At 40.0% G+C, this 17,677-nt stretch overlaps 1 protein-coding gene across 1 annotated transcript in view; it reads left to right on the forward strand.

The window, feature by feature from the left end:
* Window positions 1-17,677, forward strand: part of DOCK4 (dedicator of cytokinesis 4) — a 471,458-nt gene that overhangs the window by 349,105 nt on the left and 104,676 nt on the right. The window contains exon 26 of the mRNA XM_069587995.1: window positions 8,757-8,855. Coding sequence (XP_069444096.1) covers window positions 8,757-8,855 — 99 coding nt within the window. The remainder of the gene's footprint in view (window positions 1-8,756; window positions 8,856-17,677) is intronic.

Here is a 17,677-nt window from a genome sequence, read left to right on the forward strand (position 1 = left end):
ATTTGAGTCACATGCAGTTGTGAAAAATAATACAGATATTCCATGTTCCTTTTATAGAGTTTCCCTAATGGTAATGTCTTTCAGAACTGTAGCACAGTATCACAGCTAGGATATCGACGGTAATGCAGTCAAGATGCAGAATATTCCACCACCCCAAGCATCCCTATCTTGCCCTTTTATAGCCAAACTCAATTCTCTCCCATCTTCACCTCCTTCTTAAGCCTGTCAACCGAAAAATGTGTTCTCCTTTTCTTGTTATTTTGTCATTTTAAGAATGCTGTACCTGAGTCACTTTGCTGTACAACAGAGAATTGGTACAATGTTGTAAGTCGACTATGATTTTTAAAAAAGTTTTAAAAAGAATATTATACAAGTAGAACCATACAGTACATAACTTTTGTGATTGGCTTTTTTTTTTTTAACTCAGCTTAATCCTCTAGAAATTCATCGAGGTCATTGTGTATGTGTATATATACATATAATAAAAATATATATATCTGTTCCTTTTTATTACTCGGGAGTTTTCATGGTGTAGATGTGCTATACCAAAGGCCATCTTGTTTCCAGAATTTGGCTGTTACTAACAAAGCTACTATAGACATTTGCATGCAAGTTTTTATGTAAGCATAAGTCTTCATTTCTCTAGGATAAATACTCCGAGGAGTATGGTTGCTGGATTGTATGGTAGTCACCTATTTTGGTCTTTAATAAATGGCCTTACCTATTTCCATAATGGGTGTATGACTTTACATTCTCATATATGCAGTGTATAATGAATGACCCAGTTTCTCAGAATCTCATAAGCATTTAGTGTTGTTGCTTTGGGGAGTGGGGAAGGATGGGGACACTCTGATAGGTGGGCAGTGGTAGCTTATCATGGTTTTGACTTGCATTTCCCTAACGATTAATGAGGCCAAACATCTTTTCACATACTTTTTTGCCATCTATCTATTGCTTTCAGTGGAATGTCTTTTTATGTCTTTTCTCCTTTTTCTAATTGGATTGCTGTCCTTGGTTGAATATGTCATTTACAAATATTTTATCCCACTCTGTAGCTTGTTTTTTCATCCTTTTAACAGGGTCTTTTTGTTGTAGAGAAAAAGTTTTTAATTTTGATGAAGTCCAGTTTATCAATTTTTCCTTTGATGGATCATGCTTTTGATGTCAAGTTTAAGAAATCTTTTTGTCTAGCTCTATATTCTGAAGGTTATCTCCTAGGTTTTTTTTTTTTTTTTCCCTAAAAGTATTATAGTTTTATATGTCACATTAAAGTCTGTGAACCATTTTGAGTTGATTTTTATATTCATTTTGTCAGATAATTTTAACATCTCTATTATCTCAGTGTTGACATCTCTTGTCGTTTTTCATTCAGTTTGAGATCTTCTTGGGTTTTTGTGTGACGAGTGATTTTCAGTTGAAATCTGGACATTTTTGTATTATAAGACTCCAGATCTTATTTAAACCTTCTCTTTCACATGGCTTTATGTGACAGCACTTAGCAAGGAATGGGTTAGGATGCCAATTCACGATGGGCAGTTGCAGGCAGAAATCCAGGCTCCTTACCTTGGCTTCACTGACACAGACGGGTGGTCATGAAAATACCTGCCCCCTTTTGACTCTCCATTCTGGAGACAGATGTTGGGGTGTCCCGTCACAGCCTTGAAAAGAGGGAAACCTGGACTCCCCATTTGGCTCTTGTAGGTTTGAAAACAGCCAGATTTTTGTGATGTTGAGCTACAGTAGAGAAGTAACTGCTAAAACTTTTGTCTTGTTAAACTTACCCTTTCCTGGTGCTTTGGCTTAAGAGAGCAGGCTTTCTGGGAGGTGCCGAGCCGAGGCAGGGGTGGGGGGTGGTTAAGGAGACTGTTGCAATTACTGTTACTTCAAGGAGGCCAGCTTCTTCAACTCCAGGGGCAGGATATCGGAGGCAAAAAGAAAACCCAGAGAACGCTGCACCCTGTCCTTCCTTGGGTCTGAGGTCTCTAGCAGGCCTGTTTTCTTTCCACTTTCCAGAGTCATCTTGTTTGTTTTATATATAATGGAGGGGTTTTTGTTGTACTTGGCAGAAGGAATTGGGAAAAACATATATACTCCAGCTTCCCAAAAGCAGAAGAAAGTCTCCTTCATTTTGGTTTTGCTGGTGACATTTCAACTGCTTCCTGGCAATACAGCTCCAACACAGTCCTAAAATTATAATGGCCGACCAAACAAAATCACAGGAAATGCTCCATGTGGTCAAAGACTGCCCAAGGTCAAAAGCTAAAACACTTTGTCAAACTACTTTGTATCTATCAACAGGGTTGAAACTGTAAAATTTTTCTGGGCCATGCATGACCTGTAGGTCTTCACAGCGTAATGCTGTAGTTCAGTTGCTCAGTTGTGTCCAACTCTTTGTAACCCCTTGGACTGTAGCCCTCTAGGCTCCTCTGTCCATAGGATTTCCCCAGCAAGAATACTGGAGTGGGTTGCCGTTTCCTCCTCCAGGGGATCTTCCCCACCCAGGAATCGAACCCATGTCTCCTCCTTGGCAGGTGCATTCTTTACCAGTGAGTCCCCTGGGAAGTCCTCACAGTATAATAATCAGTGCAAATTAAGAGACTTGAGAAGGCAGTGAGTGATGCTCATTGGTGGGTTTGGGCAGACGGGGTTTGTCTCGTTTGCTACAATTTTAGGAAAATCACATAAAGTGAAACCTTTCCCGCACATAGCTGTTTTGTGGCCCTTGCCATGTACCAAACCAAACTCTGGGTATGTGGGATGAAATTTGCAAGAAATGTGCACTTAAATAATTTGGTATCTTAGATTTTATAAATTTTATGCTTCAAGATAGGTTTTTTTTTTTCAAGTCCTCAGGCAGACCTTGTCTGAATCCTACTCTGCCCTTTGATTACCTGTACATGCTCTTGGGCAAGCTTCTGTTTAATTGCCTTTAAAACTGAGAAAGTAATTGTACTTATCTCAACATGAGTTTGAGGGTTTCATCAAATCTATAGAAGTGTTTAAACAATATCAGTACATTTTAGCCATTAGTAATTGTGGTAGCAACACCAGTCCATAATATTATTATTATTGTAGAAGTAATATCTATGTTGTTATTGTTATTGAATGAATTGAGTTCGGCTGCTTCCCATTTATAAGATCAATTACACACTCACAAATGGTAGAAAAGAAAGATGCCTTTAATCAAAATGCCAGCCATCTGGGGAGATGATGAACTCAGCATCCTGTAAAACCACCTCCAAAGATTCTGCTCAGCAACAAAACCTTTTAAAAGAAACAAGGAAGTAACCTCAGTTCATCATTGAGATAGGGTGTCAGAATCACCACCATTCTTCAACTGTGTGCAGATTTGTCCAACCCTTGTGATCGTCCTTTAGGTGTTATCTTGTTCATACAGTTCGGCCACACATTTTGTTCAGATTACTGAAGGGAAAGCTAGAAAAGAGATCTGGTCATTTGTTCATTACTTATTCTTCATTTCTACTTCTTTGATCTACAGAAAGAATGGACCAGTTAGGCAAAGTATTGTGTGATTAAAAGATTTGAAAGGTGTGTTGGGCTAGGGATGAGTAGAACATGAGGGTGCCTGGTTTAAAAGTTAGTTATAGTGTATCTCTGCTAAAGTGACAAGGAAAAGGGGCTTCCTGCTGAAGGCAGTTTCCTATAAGAGCTGCTTTATTGTTGTTGTTGTTTATTGTTGTTCAGTTGCTAAGTTGTGTCCGACTCGTGACCCAACGGACTATAGCCCTCCAGGTCCTCTGTCCTTGGGATTTTCCAGGCAAGAATACCGTAATGGCTTGCTGTTTCCTTCTCCAGGGGCTTTTCCTGACCCAGGGACTGAACCTGCATCTGCTGCATTGGCAGGCAGATTTTTTTACTGCTGAGCCACCAGGAAAGGCCCTTAGAGAGCTACTTATTTTTTAACTAATTCTAAGGTGAGAAGTAGGTCCTGATCATTGGCCAGGTTATTTCTCTGGGCACTGAAGACCTAACTTCTTCCTCTTTCTGAATTAGAGAACAGGCTGTCTGAATAGGGAGCTTTTCCATGGCAGTCCTACCCTGACACCTTTCTGTGTTTACATAAAAAGTGCCCACCATAAGCAGACATGCTGTGGGTAAAAGCCAGTGCCACGGTGTGCCATGGTGAAGTGTTTCAGCTCTCTGCAAATGCCATGTCTTCACCCTGTCTCCTGGTAACACCAACAGGGCGACTGGCTCCCACTCCTGTCATGACTCTGGATAACAGCAGCCTTATCTCTACCATCTAAATGGGTTGTACTTTTTGTTCTTCTACCGACTGCTGTTTAAGCTTTAAAATACTCTCACTCGTTGGAGGAGTCGGGGGAGAGTAGAGCACCATTGTCGGAGAAGGCAATGGCACCCCACTCCAGCACTCTTGCCTGGAAAATCCCATGGACGGAGGAGCCTGGTGGGCCGCAGTCCATGGAGTTGCTGGGAGTCGGACACGACTGAGCGACTTCACTTTCACTTTTCACTTTCATGCATTGGAGAAGGAAATGGCAGCCCACTCCAGTGTTCCTGCCTGGGGAATCCCAGGGACGGGGAAGCCTCACTGGCTGCCGTCTATGGGGTCGCACAGAGTTGGACACGACTGAAGCGACTTAGCAGCAGCAGCAGAGCACCATCGTAATCAGTTCCTTTCAAACATCTCACTGTAGATGGAAGCAGATTTTATAAAGAGGCATATATGGCCATGTGTTCACCCCCACAACTATTGGACTCCAGAGTTCCTTACCGTCGGCAAATGCATCTGTGTGCATAGTTCTGTTCAGCACCATTTATAGTGTGGGTGACTCAGTTCAGCAGGAGCCATGTCTAAGACATAGCTCTACATTTGCCTAAAGTTTCTGTGTGCTATGGACTGTGTTTGAGGGAAGAAGGCAGAATTCTGTAAGGGGGAATTCTGGGGGAAATTTGGGTATATATAATGGAAGGTTTCTTGAAGACCTTATAGCCATCTACTGATCTTATTCCCAAGTGCTGGTGGAAATGGCCATTATACTCAATCGAGTTGTAATATGGATGCAACCACTGTGGCGTGGAGTTCTTGCTAAAGGTGATTTCTACTTAAATTCCAACATTAATATGAATTGAACCTTGGCCAACAATAATTTTTTATTTTTAACAAATTATGAGTCTATGGCTTTCATGCAGACACTTAAAGTCTCTTAAAATTACAGGTGAAAAATATGTCAGTGAAATATTGGACATCTCGGCCTTTTAACAGGGTTAAATGTTCCTAAACTGATGAAGTGAATAAATAAAATGACATTGTAAGGTAGATACTGGAATTGACAACATGTCTTAAATGTGCCAGGGTGAGAGATTAGCATGACAAGTTGTTTGCATTGGGCCTAAACCGGATGTGACAGAGATAAATAGTCAATAATATGAATTCAGAGAGAGATTCTCTTAGTACAGTGACTGCAAACATTTAATGAAAATCTTCTCATTTTTGAGTAATTTTTATGATTTACTAAAATCATTAAAAATAATGTCATTTAAGATATATCACTATTCATAGAATGTATGTTGAAATAAATAGTCTAAGAATGTTAATCTTGTAGATACATTGGAGATAGTGTGGTTAAGATGTAGAAAAACCAAAGTGAAAAATTGAATGCATTTCCACTAACTAGATTTGTGTTTTCAGGTTGAGACATAAGAGCAGCTAAAAAGTGCAGACATTAAAAGAAATATATTGAGCTTAGAGGGTATTTCTGCTAACCCATACTGGTGAGCTCTTAAATATTTGCCCTAAAAAGTGTGTAGAAATATTGATTTGTCATATCTGTGTGTTGCAAATTATTACACACATGCAAGGAGTCAACTTACATCTCTTGGTACCGTGTGTGTGTGTGTGTGCACGTGATGTGTGTGCAGGCGTGCACTCAGTCACTCAGTCATGTCTGACTCTTGCAAGCCAGTGGTCTATAGTCCACTAGGCTCCTCCATCCATGGAATTTTCCAGTTAAGAGTACTGGAGTGGGTTGCCATGTCCTCCTCCAGGGGATCTTCCCAACCCAGGGGTGGAACCTGCATCTCTTGCATCACCTTCATTGGCAGGTAGATTCTTTACCACTAACATGGCCATAACGTAGCATCCTTGGGGCTCCCGTGGTCTTAGTGGCTTTGACTGTCTTGACTTAGCTACTGCTATTGGTAAATTCCACTTCTCTGAGCTTTTAGTCTCAAGTTGTACATATGAGTCTACAATATTTTCGCATGTAAACTCAAAGAATCCAATTCCCGATTAAACTGCATTTCTCCAAATCCACATTCACTTACCACTGGTTACCTCTTTTATTGTGCTTATACTGTTTTAAATGTACTTCAGTTCAGTTCAGTTGCTCAGTCGTGTCCGACTCTTTGAGACTCCATGAATCATAGCACGCCAGGCCTCCCTGTCCATCACCAACTCCCAGAGTTCACTCAAACTCATGTCCATCGAGTCGGTGATGCCATCCAGCCATCTCATCCTCTGTCATCCCCTTCTCCTCCTGCCTTCAATCTTTCCCAGCATCAGGGTCTTTTCTAATGAGTCAGTTCTTCGTATCAGGTGGACAAAGTACTGGAGTTTCAGCTTTAGTATCAGTCCTTCCAGTGAACACCCAGGATTGATCTCCTTTAGGATGGACTGGTTGGATCTCCTTGCAGTCCAAGGGACACTCAAGAGTCTTCTCCAACACCACAGTTCAAAAGCATCAATTCTTTGGTGCTCAGCTTTCTTCACAGTCCAACTCTCACATCCATACATGACCACTGGAAAAACCATAGCCTTGGCTAGACGGACCTTTGTTGACAAAGTAATGTCTCTGCTTTTGAATATGCTGTCTAGGTTGGTCATAACTTTCCTTACAAGGAGCAAGCATCTTTTAATTTCATGGTTGCAGTCACCATCTGCAGTGATTTTGGAGCCCCCCAAAATAAAGTCTGACACTGTTTCCACTGTTTCCCCTGTTTCCCCGTCTATTTCCCATGAAGTGATGGGACCAGATGCCATGATCTTCGTTTTCTGAATGTTGAGCTTTAAGCTAACTTTTTCACTTTCCTCTTTCACTTTCATCAAGAGGCTTTTTAGTTCCTCTTCACTTTCTGCCATAAGGGTGGTGTCATCTGCATATCTGAGGTGATTGATATTTTCCCAGCAATCTTATTCCAGCTTATGCTTCTTCCAGCCCTGAATTTCTCATGATGTACTCTGCATATAAGTTAAATAAACAGGGTGACAATATACAGCCTTGACGTACTCCTTTTCCTGTTATACTTAAAAGTAGGTAAATTCTTTGCTGAACAAAAGTTTCATTGAAAACAAATATTTTGTTAGAAATGCATCAGAAAATGCAGCAATAATGATTTTGTGTGTGTGTGTGTGTGTGTGTGCTCAGTCACTAAGTTGTGTCTGACTCTTTGTGACCCCATGGACTGAAGCCCTCTGATCTCTTCTGTCCATTGGATTTTCCAGGCAAGAGTGCTGGAGTGTGTTGCCATTTCCTTCTCCAGCAGATCTTCCTAACCAAGGGATCTAACCCACCCATATCTCCTGTGTCTCCTGCTTTGGTGGGCAGATTCTTTTCCCTCTGAGTCACCAGGGAAGCCTGATAACAATTTTATAAGGCCTCAAATCTATAGATGTTATACTTTTTTTTCTCTTTTCATTATTAATTTTTAAGATTTGGATTTTATAGAAGTCAGTTGCATAGCACCCAAGCACAAAAGAATCACAATTAACTTTAACTGTTCTTAGACTTGTGGTTGCTGAGGGAAGTGGGGGTGAAAGAGGAGGGATGGATTGGGAATTTGGGGTTAGCAGATACAAAGTAATATATACAGGATGGATAAACAAATTGTCCTCCTGTATAGCACAGTGGACTATCTTCAATATCCTGTGATAAGCCATAATGGAAAAGAATATGAAAAAAGATGTTTATACATTCTATGTAACAATCACTTTGCTGTACAACAGAAATTAATACATTGTAAATCAACTCTATTTCAATAAAATTTTTAAAAATTAACTGGTCTTAAAAGGAGATTGAAACCAACATTATGCTGTGTATGGCTTTCTCTACACCCAGCAAGTTAGCTGATAGGCCCTCTAATGAGCTGGAGAAGATCATAGGAATTCAAATATTGAGCAGGAAGTTATAGGAAGGGCTTGGAGTATAAAAAGCTGGAAATAACTCCAATTCTGCCAATTCTTTTTAGCCCACCAAACCTATATTTTACTTTGTTTCAATTAGTATTCCCTACGCTGTACAGCAGAAATTAATACAACATTGTAATCAACTACAATTAAAAAAAAAGAAAGAAAAAAATTAGTATTATATTCCCTACCTTATAACACTGATATGAGGCTTAAATGATACAATGAACCAAGGCACAGTAAATGCTTAATAAATAGTCAGAAGCCTCATTGCCTCACCTTCTTTAAGTGCATGTAGTTACTGCCCTACTGAAAAGCTTCCACCTAAGTTTAAAAAAAAAAAAAACACTCTAAATTATAAAATGCATGTGTACCAAGTAAATGATCATCATCACAGGGAGAAATTTTGACTGTAATATCATGGTTAATTTAGATTAAGACAAACAATATCATAGGGTAAATTTGAATCATAGTGGGGTTTTTTCTTCAAGTATTCTATTTGAGAGCACTTTGAGAGTTGAAAGTTAAGTTGTTGATGTTGTTTTATGTACTTGCTAAAAAAATATGCTTGCTCTTTTTTTTTCATTAGGGGGAGTTTGTTGCTTGTCTCCTGTCCCTATTACGGCAAATGACAGATAGACATTATCAGCAGCTTCTTGATAGTTTCAATACAAAAGAAGAACTAAGGGTAAGTGACATTATACCGTGTTCTTTAGTATATCTTTTTAGTTTCTCTTTTTCTTATTTATCATCATTCAGAAAATTTTTGGACCGTTGCTTTATCTGATTCCATTAAATTCTGTTTTTTATCAGATTTATCCACAGATTTGCTGTTCTGTAAATTGACTCTTTAACATTTCTGTACCCAAGCCAAGAAGTTAACTCTTATTTTGGATAAGCATAGAAGATTTGAAACATCTATCATCAAAGTCCAATAAAGTAACCTAGAAATAGAGTAACAAAACTAATGAGACAAAATCAAATAGACAAAGTCTAGTAGTGGTGATGTTGCCTTAATAGAAAATAAGGGAGAATATATTATCTTAATAGAAATAACCTTAATATAAAATAAGGGAGAATGTATTTTAGCTGATTTCATCCTGCTAAAGCCACAGTGAGAAGTTCTGGCTACAACATTCTGGCTATGGAGGCAGAGTTTATATTTGATATTCTCTATAGGCTGTAGTCTAATCACTATGCTGTGCTACTCTGACAGGCTAACATTAAATAGAAAATATTGATGTCTGGTTTGTAAAAGTCTGATCTTTGCTAAGATTTAGGGAACCTTATTGCTTCCTTCCTTTAAGGCTCGCTGGTGTGCTGCAGTCCATGGGGTCGCAAAGAGTTGTATACAGATGGCAACTAAACAACAACAACGCTTCCTTTATGGTGTTCACTAAAATCTTAGAAGTTGATTGTTCTCGGTCATAGGAATGATCTGTCATCTGTCACTAATTATGTTTATTTCTCTTCCATTGCTTCAGTTTCCAGACAGTTTCCATACATAAACCATCAAAATGGAAGGGTTTCTCTAGTGCTGGTGAAACCACCCTCCTTCTCAGATGGGACTTGAACCCACAATCTCTGACTTAGGAGGGGACTCAAAACCCTTCTTTCCTATTAAAACTGCTCACCTTCTCACCTGAACTTACTGAAGCTCAGGTTCTTTGGTCACAGAAAGAATTCCAGCAAGAGGTGAAGTGATAGGCAAACAGAGTTCATTAGTATAAAACGCTTATGAGAGATACAAGTGGGCCAGCAAGAGTGCAACTCCAAGAACAAAGAGGGCTACATTTTTTGTAATCAAAGAAAAAGTGGGGAAAAGACCACCTTCTTCCTCATTTGGGGGTAGATATAAAGGTTTTACATCATCAGTTCTGCCTTTGAACTCCGTGTGCTCTAAGACTGTCATGGCGCTATTTAAGTCACATGTAGATTAGCAAAAGGGTGCTGCTGCTGCTGCTGCTGCTGCTGCTGCTGCTGCTGCTGCTGCTGCTGCTGCTGCTGCTGCTGCTGCTGCTGCTAAGTCACTTCAGTCCAACTCTGTGTGACTCCATAGACGGCAGCCCACCAGGCTTCACTGGCCCTGGGATTCTCCGGGCAAGAACACTGGAGTGGGTTGCCATTTCCTTCTCCAATGCATGAAAGTGAAAAGTGAAAGCGAAGCCACTCAGTCATGTCTGACTCGCAGAGACCCCAGGGACTGCAGCCTACCAGGCTCCTCAGTCCATGGGATTTTCCAGGAAAGAGTACTGGAGTGGGTTGCCATTGCCTTCTCTGGCAAAAGGGTGTTAACATATACTAAAATATAGTAATTCATCTCAGATTTTGATATAATATCCTCTTTCAAATATTTTCTTTCCCCTTTCACCTGTATTCCTGTCTTGACTACATACAGAAATGCTGCTCTTCAAAGACCATCAATTTCCTGACTTCGTGTAACGTATCTATTGTCTTGTGTTTTAATTATCATGACTTGTTCACAAGTCGAGTGTGCCTTGCACCTGAATGCACCTGATCTTCCTTAAAGGTGGTATAGATTGTTGCTAGATTACTGTCTTTTTTTTTGAGTGATTAGCAATGGCACCCCACTCCAGTACTCTTGCCTGGAAAAAAAATCCCATGGGCGAAGGAGCCTGGTAGGCTGCAGTCCATGGGGTTGCTAAGAGTTGGACACGACTGAGTGACTTCACTTTCACTTTTCACTTGCATGCATTGGAGAAGGAAATGGCAACCCACTCCAGTGTTCTTGCCTGGAGAATCCCAGGGACGGGGGAGCCTGGAGGGCTGCCATCTCTGGGGTCGCAGAGTCACACATGACTGAAGCGACTTAGCAGCAGCCTATAACAGTCTCACAAACCCTTTTAAAATTCTGTTTGTCTTTAATCCTCTAGTGAGATTTCTAAACTATTTAATTTTCCTCCTCTGTCCCTATCACTGAGGGATAAAGAACTATAAGACAGTGGATATAGTTACACTGTAAGAATTGCATGATTAGAAGCCTTCATGGTGTCAATGGTTAGGGAAAAAGTGGAAACAGTGTCAGATTTCATTTGGGGGGGCACCAGAATTACTGCAGATGGGGACTGCAGCCATGAAATTAAAAGATGCTTGCTCCTTGGAAGAAAAACTATGGAAAACCTAGACAGTGTATTAAAGAATAGAGAGATCACTTTGCTGACAAAGGTCCATATAGTCAAAGCTATGGTTTTTCCAGTAGTCATGTATAGATGTGAGAGTTGGACCATAAAGAAGACTGAGTGCTGAAGAATTGATGCTTCTGAACTGTGGTGCTGGAGAAGACTCTTGAGAGTCCCTTGGACAGCAGGGAGATCAAACCAGTCAATCCTAAAGGAAATCAGTCCTGAATACTCATTGGAAGGACTGGTGCTGAAGTTGAAGCTCCAATACTTTGGCCACCTGTTGCAAAGAGCCGACTCATTGGAAAAGACCGTGATGCTGGGAAAGATTGAGGGCAAGAGGAGAAAGATGCGATAGAGGATGAGATGGACTCATCATCTGACTCATTGGACGTGAGTTTGAGCAAACTCAGTGAAGAACAGGGAAGCCTGACGTGCTGCAGTCCATGGGGTCGCAGATTGTTGGACATGACTTAGTGACTGAACAATGGTGTCTCAGAGCAATATTCATAGTTTTAATATAGACAGTACATAAGGATCACTTCTATTTGACTTTTAAATGTTGTATGATCTCAGATGAATTTTTCAATTCCTTGGATCAGTTTACAAGCTGAGTCATATGAAACAAAGAATAGATTTGGGCAGGTGTAATCTATTTGACAGTTGATTAGCATATGTCCAAGCCTGAAAATATCATGTTTTTCATGCTTGTATTAATATTTAATCTTGAGATTAGAATTTTAAATGGATAGATGGATCTTAGAGTTTATCTACTCTACATACAGAAATCCGTGTGATTAAAAAGGAAAATAATTGTGCAGTTATGAACTATCATCACAAGTTGAATATTTAACACAGCTGAGGAATCATTAAGTTTTATGAAGTTTATAACTTCATTTCAAAATTCATATAGGAAAAGATTATGTATTTTCATAGAGCCTAGGAATTAAAAAAAAATTGTGGAAAAGCATAAGCCAAAAAAGCATTGTTTAATCTAGGTATTGAGTTTTATGCATTAATATTCATGCTAACAATAATAAAGCAAATAAAAATAATGAGTGGAATGTTTCATGTGATTGACTTTTTCAAAAGACACATGTCCCTCTTCCAAATAGTGGGGCCTAAAAACAAAACAAAACTGGACTTTAAGGTCAGGAAAATTATTTAATGATATGACTTCATGTGTCCTTTAGGAAATACAGATTGAGCAATTCAGGCATACCAAGTGCTATCAGTGTTGTTATGTAACCAGCAGCAAAAAGGCCAGTTCCTGTTGGGGGTGGAATCAAACAGGTCATGGGCAGTGACATAGGCAAATGAGAGTGGTGAAGACACAGAGTCAACACACAGTGCTTCAGAGCATCTAGGGCAGCCAGCCCAAACTCAAGGTTAGAGGAAAACTTGCCAAAGTCTTGGCTGAAAACTGAGTAGGAGTGCGCTGGCCGTGTTTGGCTAAGACATTCAGCTCTCTCAACTGTGTTGTTGCTCAGTGGCGAAGCTGTGTCTGACTCTTTGTGACCCAGTGGACTGCAGCACACCAGGCTCCTCTGTCCTTCACTCTCTCCTGGAGTTCGCTCAGATTCATGTCCATTGGGTTGGTGATGCCTGTCTAAACATCTCATCCTCTGCTGCCTCCTTCTTTCAGCTGTAATGTCACCCAGATATCCTGATATACCACGTCTACCATTGTACTGTTACTAGAATCTGAAATATTTTTGGTTATATATATCCCAACTCCTAGCTACTAGGTTATATAAGCTTCTTGAGTCTGAAGCTATTGCTGGTTCACCACTGTATCCTCAAGCTCAGAACTTGCCTAACACATTGTCGGTATTCAGGCAACATCTGTGAATTGATGGACTGACTACAGAGTTTAGAAGAGAGTTGTAAAACATAAACCTCTCTAAATATATATAGACTTTATTATGAAGACATTGGAAAACTATGGAGAGTTTTAAGAAGGGACAGACGTGATCACGTTTGTATTAAGAAAGACCTATCTGGATGCACTATGGAATTATTGGATATTTGGTAAACTTGATGAGCATTTTCAGTGCATTGATAAGAGTGGGAAGCTGAGGTGTCATAGACTGAGGGATTAAAAAAGAAAAAGAAAAAGATGTAGTGGATGTGAACTGTATTTCAAGAAGAGGAGTATAAGGTGTCTACTGAAGGAGAAGTTGGGCTATTAGAGGAATATTTATCATGGAGAAAGCTTAAACATGTTGAAATATTAATAATCAGAGCTGGTAGAAAGGGAGACACTAAAAATAAAAAGGTGCTAACTCACCAGGGAAAGTCCCTAAGAAAGCAGCAGGAGGGACCTAATTAATCTTATGCCTTGCCCAGTGTAAGACTGGAAGGGAAATAACTGGAGTGAAGGCAGGCTGGAGGCATTTATCTTATGAAAGGCTAATTAGTCATCTGGTTTTCATCTGTATTTTAAAAATTCAGATGTCACCTTTTAGCATATAAGTTTTTCATGTTCTCAATTTTCTTCAAGGTCAGATATCTGTATTCATGCTTCTGAAACCTATGTTACAAGACTTTCCATAGATGATTGCAGTGGTCCACAGTCCCTAGAGTCCTCATACCACATGCGTTTCAGAAATCAGAATGTTTGCTATTCCAGAGAGATACTGTGGCATGTGTACTGTGTAGCCTCACCCACAGCATCTCCAGGAGTACTAGCCGTAGCAACTGCAGTTTGACCCTTGAACAACATGCAATTGAAAATCCACATGGAACCTACGGTCAGTCCTCTGTGTATGTGCTTCCTACCTATCTGTTTCCTCTGTATCTATAGCTCCACATACGCTGATTCAACCGGCTACGATTGTGCAGTATTGGGGTATTTACTGTTGAAAAGCTGAAACTCCAATACTTTGGCCACCTGATGCAAAGAACTGACTCATTTGAAAAGACCCTGATGCTGGGAAAGACTGAAGGTGGGAGAAGAACGGGACAACGGAGGATGAGATGGTTGGATGGCATTACCGACTCAATGGACATGAGTTTGAGCAAGTTCTGGAAGTTGGTGATGGACAGAGAAGCCTGGCGTGCTGGAGTCCATGGGCTCGCAAAGAGTCAAACCTGACTGAGTGGCTGAACAGAACTGAATTGAACTGAACTATTGAAAAAAAAAAATGTATAAGTGAGTCTGCACAACCCAAACCCATATTGTCAAGGGTCCACTGAATAATCAAACACCTCAGTGTTTCTGCAGCTAAACAAAATATTCACTGTAGGTGGGATACATAGTGAAAGGGAAGTCGCTCAGTTGTGTCCGACTCTTTGTGATACCATGGACTGTAGCCTACCAGGCTCCTCAGTCCATGGAATTTTCCAGGCAAGAGTACCGGAGTGGGTTGCCGTTTCCTTCTCCGGGGATCTTCCCAACCCAGGGATCGAACCCGGGTCTCCTGCACTGCAGGAAGATGCTCTACTGTCTGAGCCACCAGACCTTCTAAGTAGTTTGGTTTTGCTGCCAAATGGATCCTCAAACCAAAAGTCTTCAGAGGATGGTGGCATTGTATTCTGATAAAGGAGCTGAGGACCTCAAAAAGCATGGAACTGAATCTTACGGAAACCTGAACAAATTTTTTGGCCAGCTCAATACATACGCGGCACTGTTCTAAGAGGTTGATTAACACTAACTCATTTAATCCTGAAAAGAACCCCATGAGGTAGGCACTATTGTCATTTTATTGTGTCAGTTGCTTGACTCAATAAATATTTGTTGAGCACCTGGGCTAGATGTCTGGGATATCAAGGCTAATAAAACAGTCTCTGTTAATGCCTTTATGTTATTAGGGCATCTAAATTACTCAGTTATAAATGTGTGTGATATGTATTGATATAACCAACAGTGATGATGGCTAATAGTTATGGAGTCCCTCCTTACCCTCACCCTCACCCTCACAGCCGTGAACCAGATACAGTGCTAAACTCTTTTCTTGCAGTCTTATTTCATCAACCCCTGCAGTGAAGATTGATACTATTTCATTCCCAAGTAACTTGAAGGGCTAGGAATTCTATTAATGTCCCAGCTCTTGGTTTAGGCAACAAAATTCAACTTTCCCCCATGCTTTCATAACCCAGAATCTTTGATCTAAAATTGTATAACCTTTTCCTTTATCACCTCTTTAAAAGAAATGAGCGAGTTCTAGTCATGAATTGCAGGTGTCTGAAAACACCAAAGCAGCGAGGGAGAATTTGGGGAGATTTTTTTTTGGTTAGGTTAGAAATTGAATAAACAAGGAGTATCAGTAAGGAAAGATAAAGCTTCACTGTTGTTGTTCAGTCTCTAAGTCATGTCTAACTCTTTGCAACCCCATAAACTGCAGCATGCGAGGCTTCTCCGTCCATCACTATCTCCCTGAGTTTGCTAAAACTCATGTCTATTCGGTCAGTGATGCCATCCAACCATCTTATCCTCTGTTGCCCCTTTCTCCTCTTGCCCTCACTTTTTCCCAGAATCAGGGTCTTTTCCAGTGAGTCTGCTCTTCACATCAGGTGGCCAAAGTATTGGAGCTTCAGCATCAGTCCTTCCAACGAATCTTCAGGACTGATTTCCTTTAGGATTGACTGGTTTGATCTCCTTTCAGTGCAAGGGACTCTCAAGAGTCTTCTCCAACACCACAGTTCAAAAGCATCAATTCTTCAGCACTCAGCTTTCTTTATGGTCCAACTCTCACATCCATACATGACTAATGGAAAACCATAGCTTTGACTGTATGGACCTTTGTCAACAAAGTGATCTATCTGCTAACTTTCTAGAGTGATTAATGAGAAATCATAGCTGATACTGGAATTAGACACTGAAAATCCCAATAACCCTACCAGTTTAAAGTAATAAAGCATATATCCTCCTTTCCTTCACACATATATATTCTCATTCCCAGAGGTAACTACTGTTAACACATCAGGGTGTGTCTTCATAGACTGTTTTCTTTGCTGAATCCACATGCCTATGGATCATATTATTCATATGGGTTGCATTTCTTTTCACACAATAACGTATCATGGACATTATCTAGCCCACTGCATCATTCATTTTTCTGAATCTCATTACATAATGTTCCAAACTTAATTATTCCCCTTTTGGTGAGCATTCAATATGTTTTTGACTTTTTCCATTAGAAAGAATCCTTCATGGAAATGTAAGTTGGAACACTATTATGGAGAATAGTATAGATTCCTTACAAAAATAAAAATAGAGCTACCATATTGTCCTGTAATCTTAATCCTGGCCATATACCTAGACAAAATTCTAAATTGAAAAGCTACATGCACTCCAATTTCATAGCTGCACTATTTACAATATTCAAGATATGGAAGCAACCTAAATGTCTCTCAGTGGAGGAATGCATGAAGTTGTGGTATGTATATACAATGCACACCTGAAACTAACACAATATTGTAACTTAACTATACTTCAATAAAAAGATTTAAAAAATGAAATAACTACCTTCTATCAAAAAATATACATATGTATATATTAATATAAAGAAGGAATCCTGCCATGTACATCTTAATGTCAAGAGACAGATCTCCATGGACTTGCGCCCTTATTACTGTAGAATGAATTTCTGGACTTGAACTGTTGGATCATGGGATATACACATTCTAAATCTTAGTTGGTGCTGACAAATTATATACTGAGATCTTCAAATTACGGTTTTGGTTGTTCATTATTATTTTGTTTTCTTATCAATTCAAAGAGAGATTTGGCCTAGCTGTTTCCCCATGAGTCTCTAAATCAAAATGATTGTTGAAAGTATGTTGTTCTCAAGTATCTGCTAAGCCTCGAGTGTTTGGACTCCATTCTTGCTTGGAGAGCTTGGGTGTCTGCGGAGTGACTATTGGAATCGCTGCTAGCGTCGTGAACAGGAGGCTGTTTCTTCTCCCTGGTCTTCGGGCCCTTGTGTGTGAGTCATGGTCAGCTGAAGGGTGCAGGAGTGTGGCCCACGGTGCTGGTCCTCTGTATTGTTTCCTTCTCTGGAACCTGCCATTACTGAAATGAACAAAAGCAAAAACTAAGCAGTGATTACAGTTTTTTCCCTTCTTCTGTAGTCAGTAATGTTTTATTATAACTCACCCTTTGTAATACACCCACCTTCTACTGGGGGTTAAAGTTTTGTCCATATCCCTGACATTATATGTATATATAGAGCAGTAAAACTCCTGTTTTTTGTTGATTATGACTTTTCATATGGAGCTGTGAGGATCTTGCCCTAAGCTTGAGAGTATACATGTTCTGAAAGTTAGATACAGCACTATTATTACCTTTCATTGTCTCTCTTATTTTAGCCCACTAGCTTCCAACAGGAGAAGGCAGTGGCACCCCACTCCAGTACTCTTGCCTGGA

This window comes from Ovis canadensis, chromosome 4 (assembly GCF_042477335.2).
Source record: "Ovis canadensis isolate MfBH-ARS-UI-01 breed Bighorn chromosome 4, ARS-UI_OviCan_v2, whole genome shotgun sequence".
Lineage (NCBI taxonomy): Eukaryota > Metazoa > Chordata > Mammalia > Artiodactyla > Bovidae > Ovis > Ovis canadensis.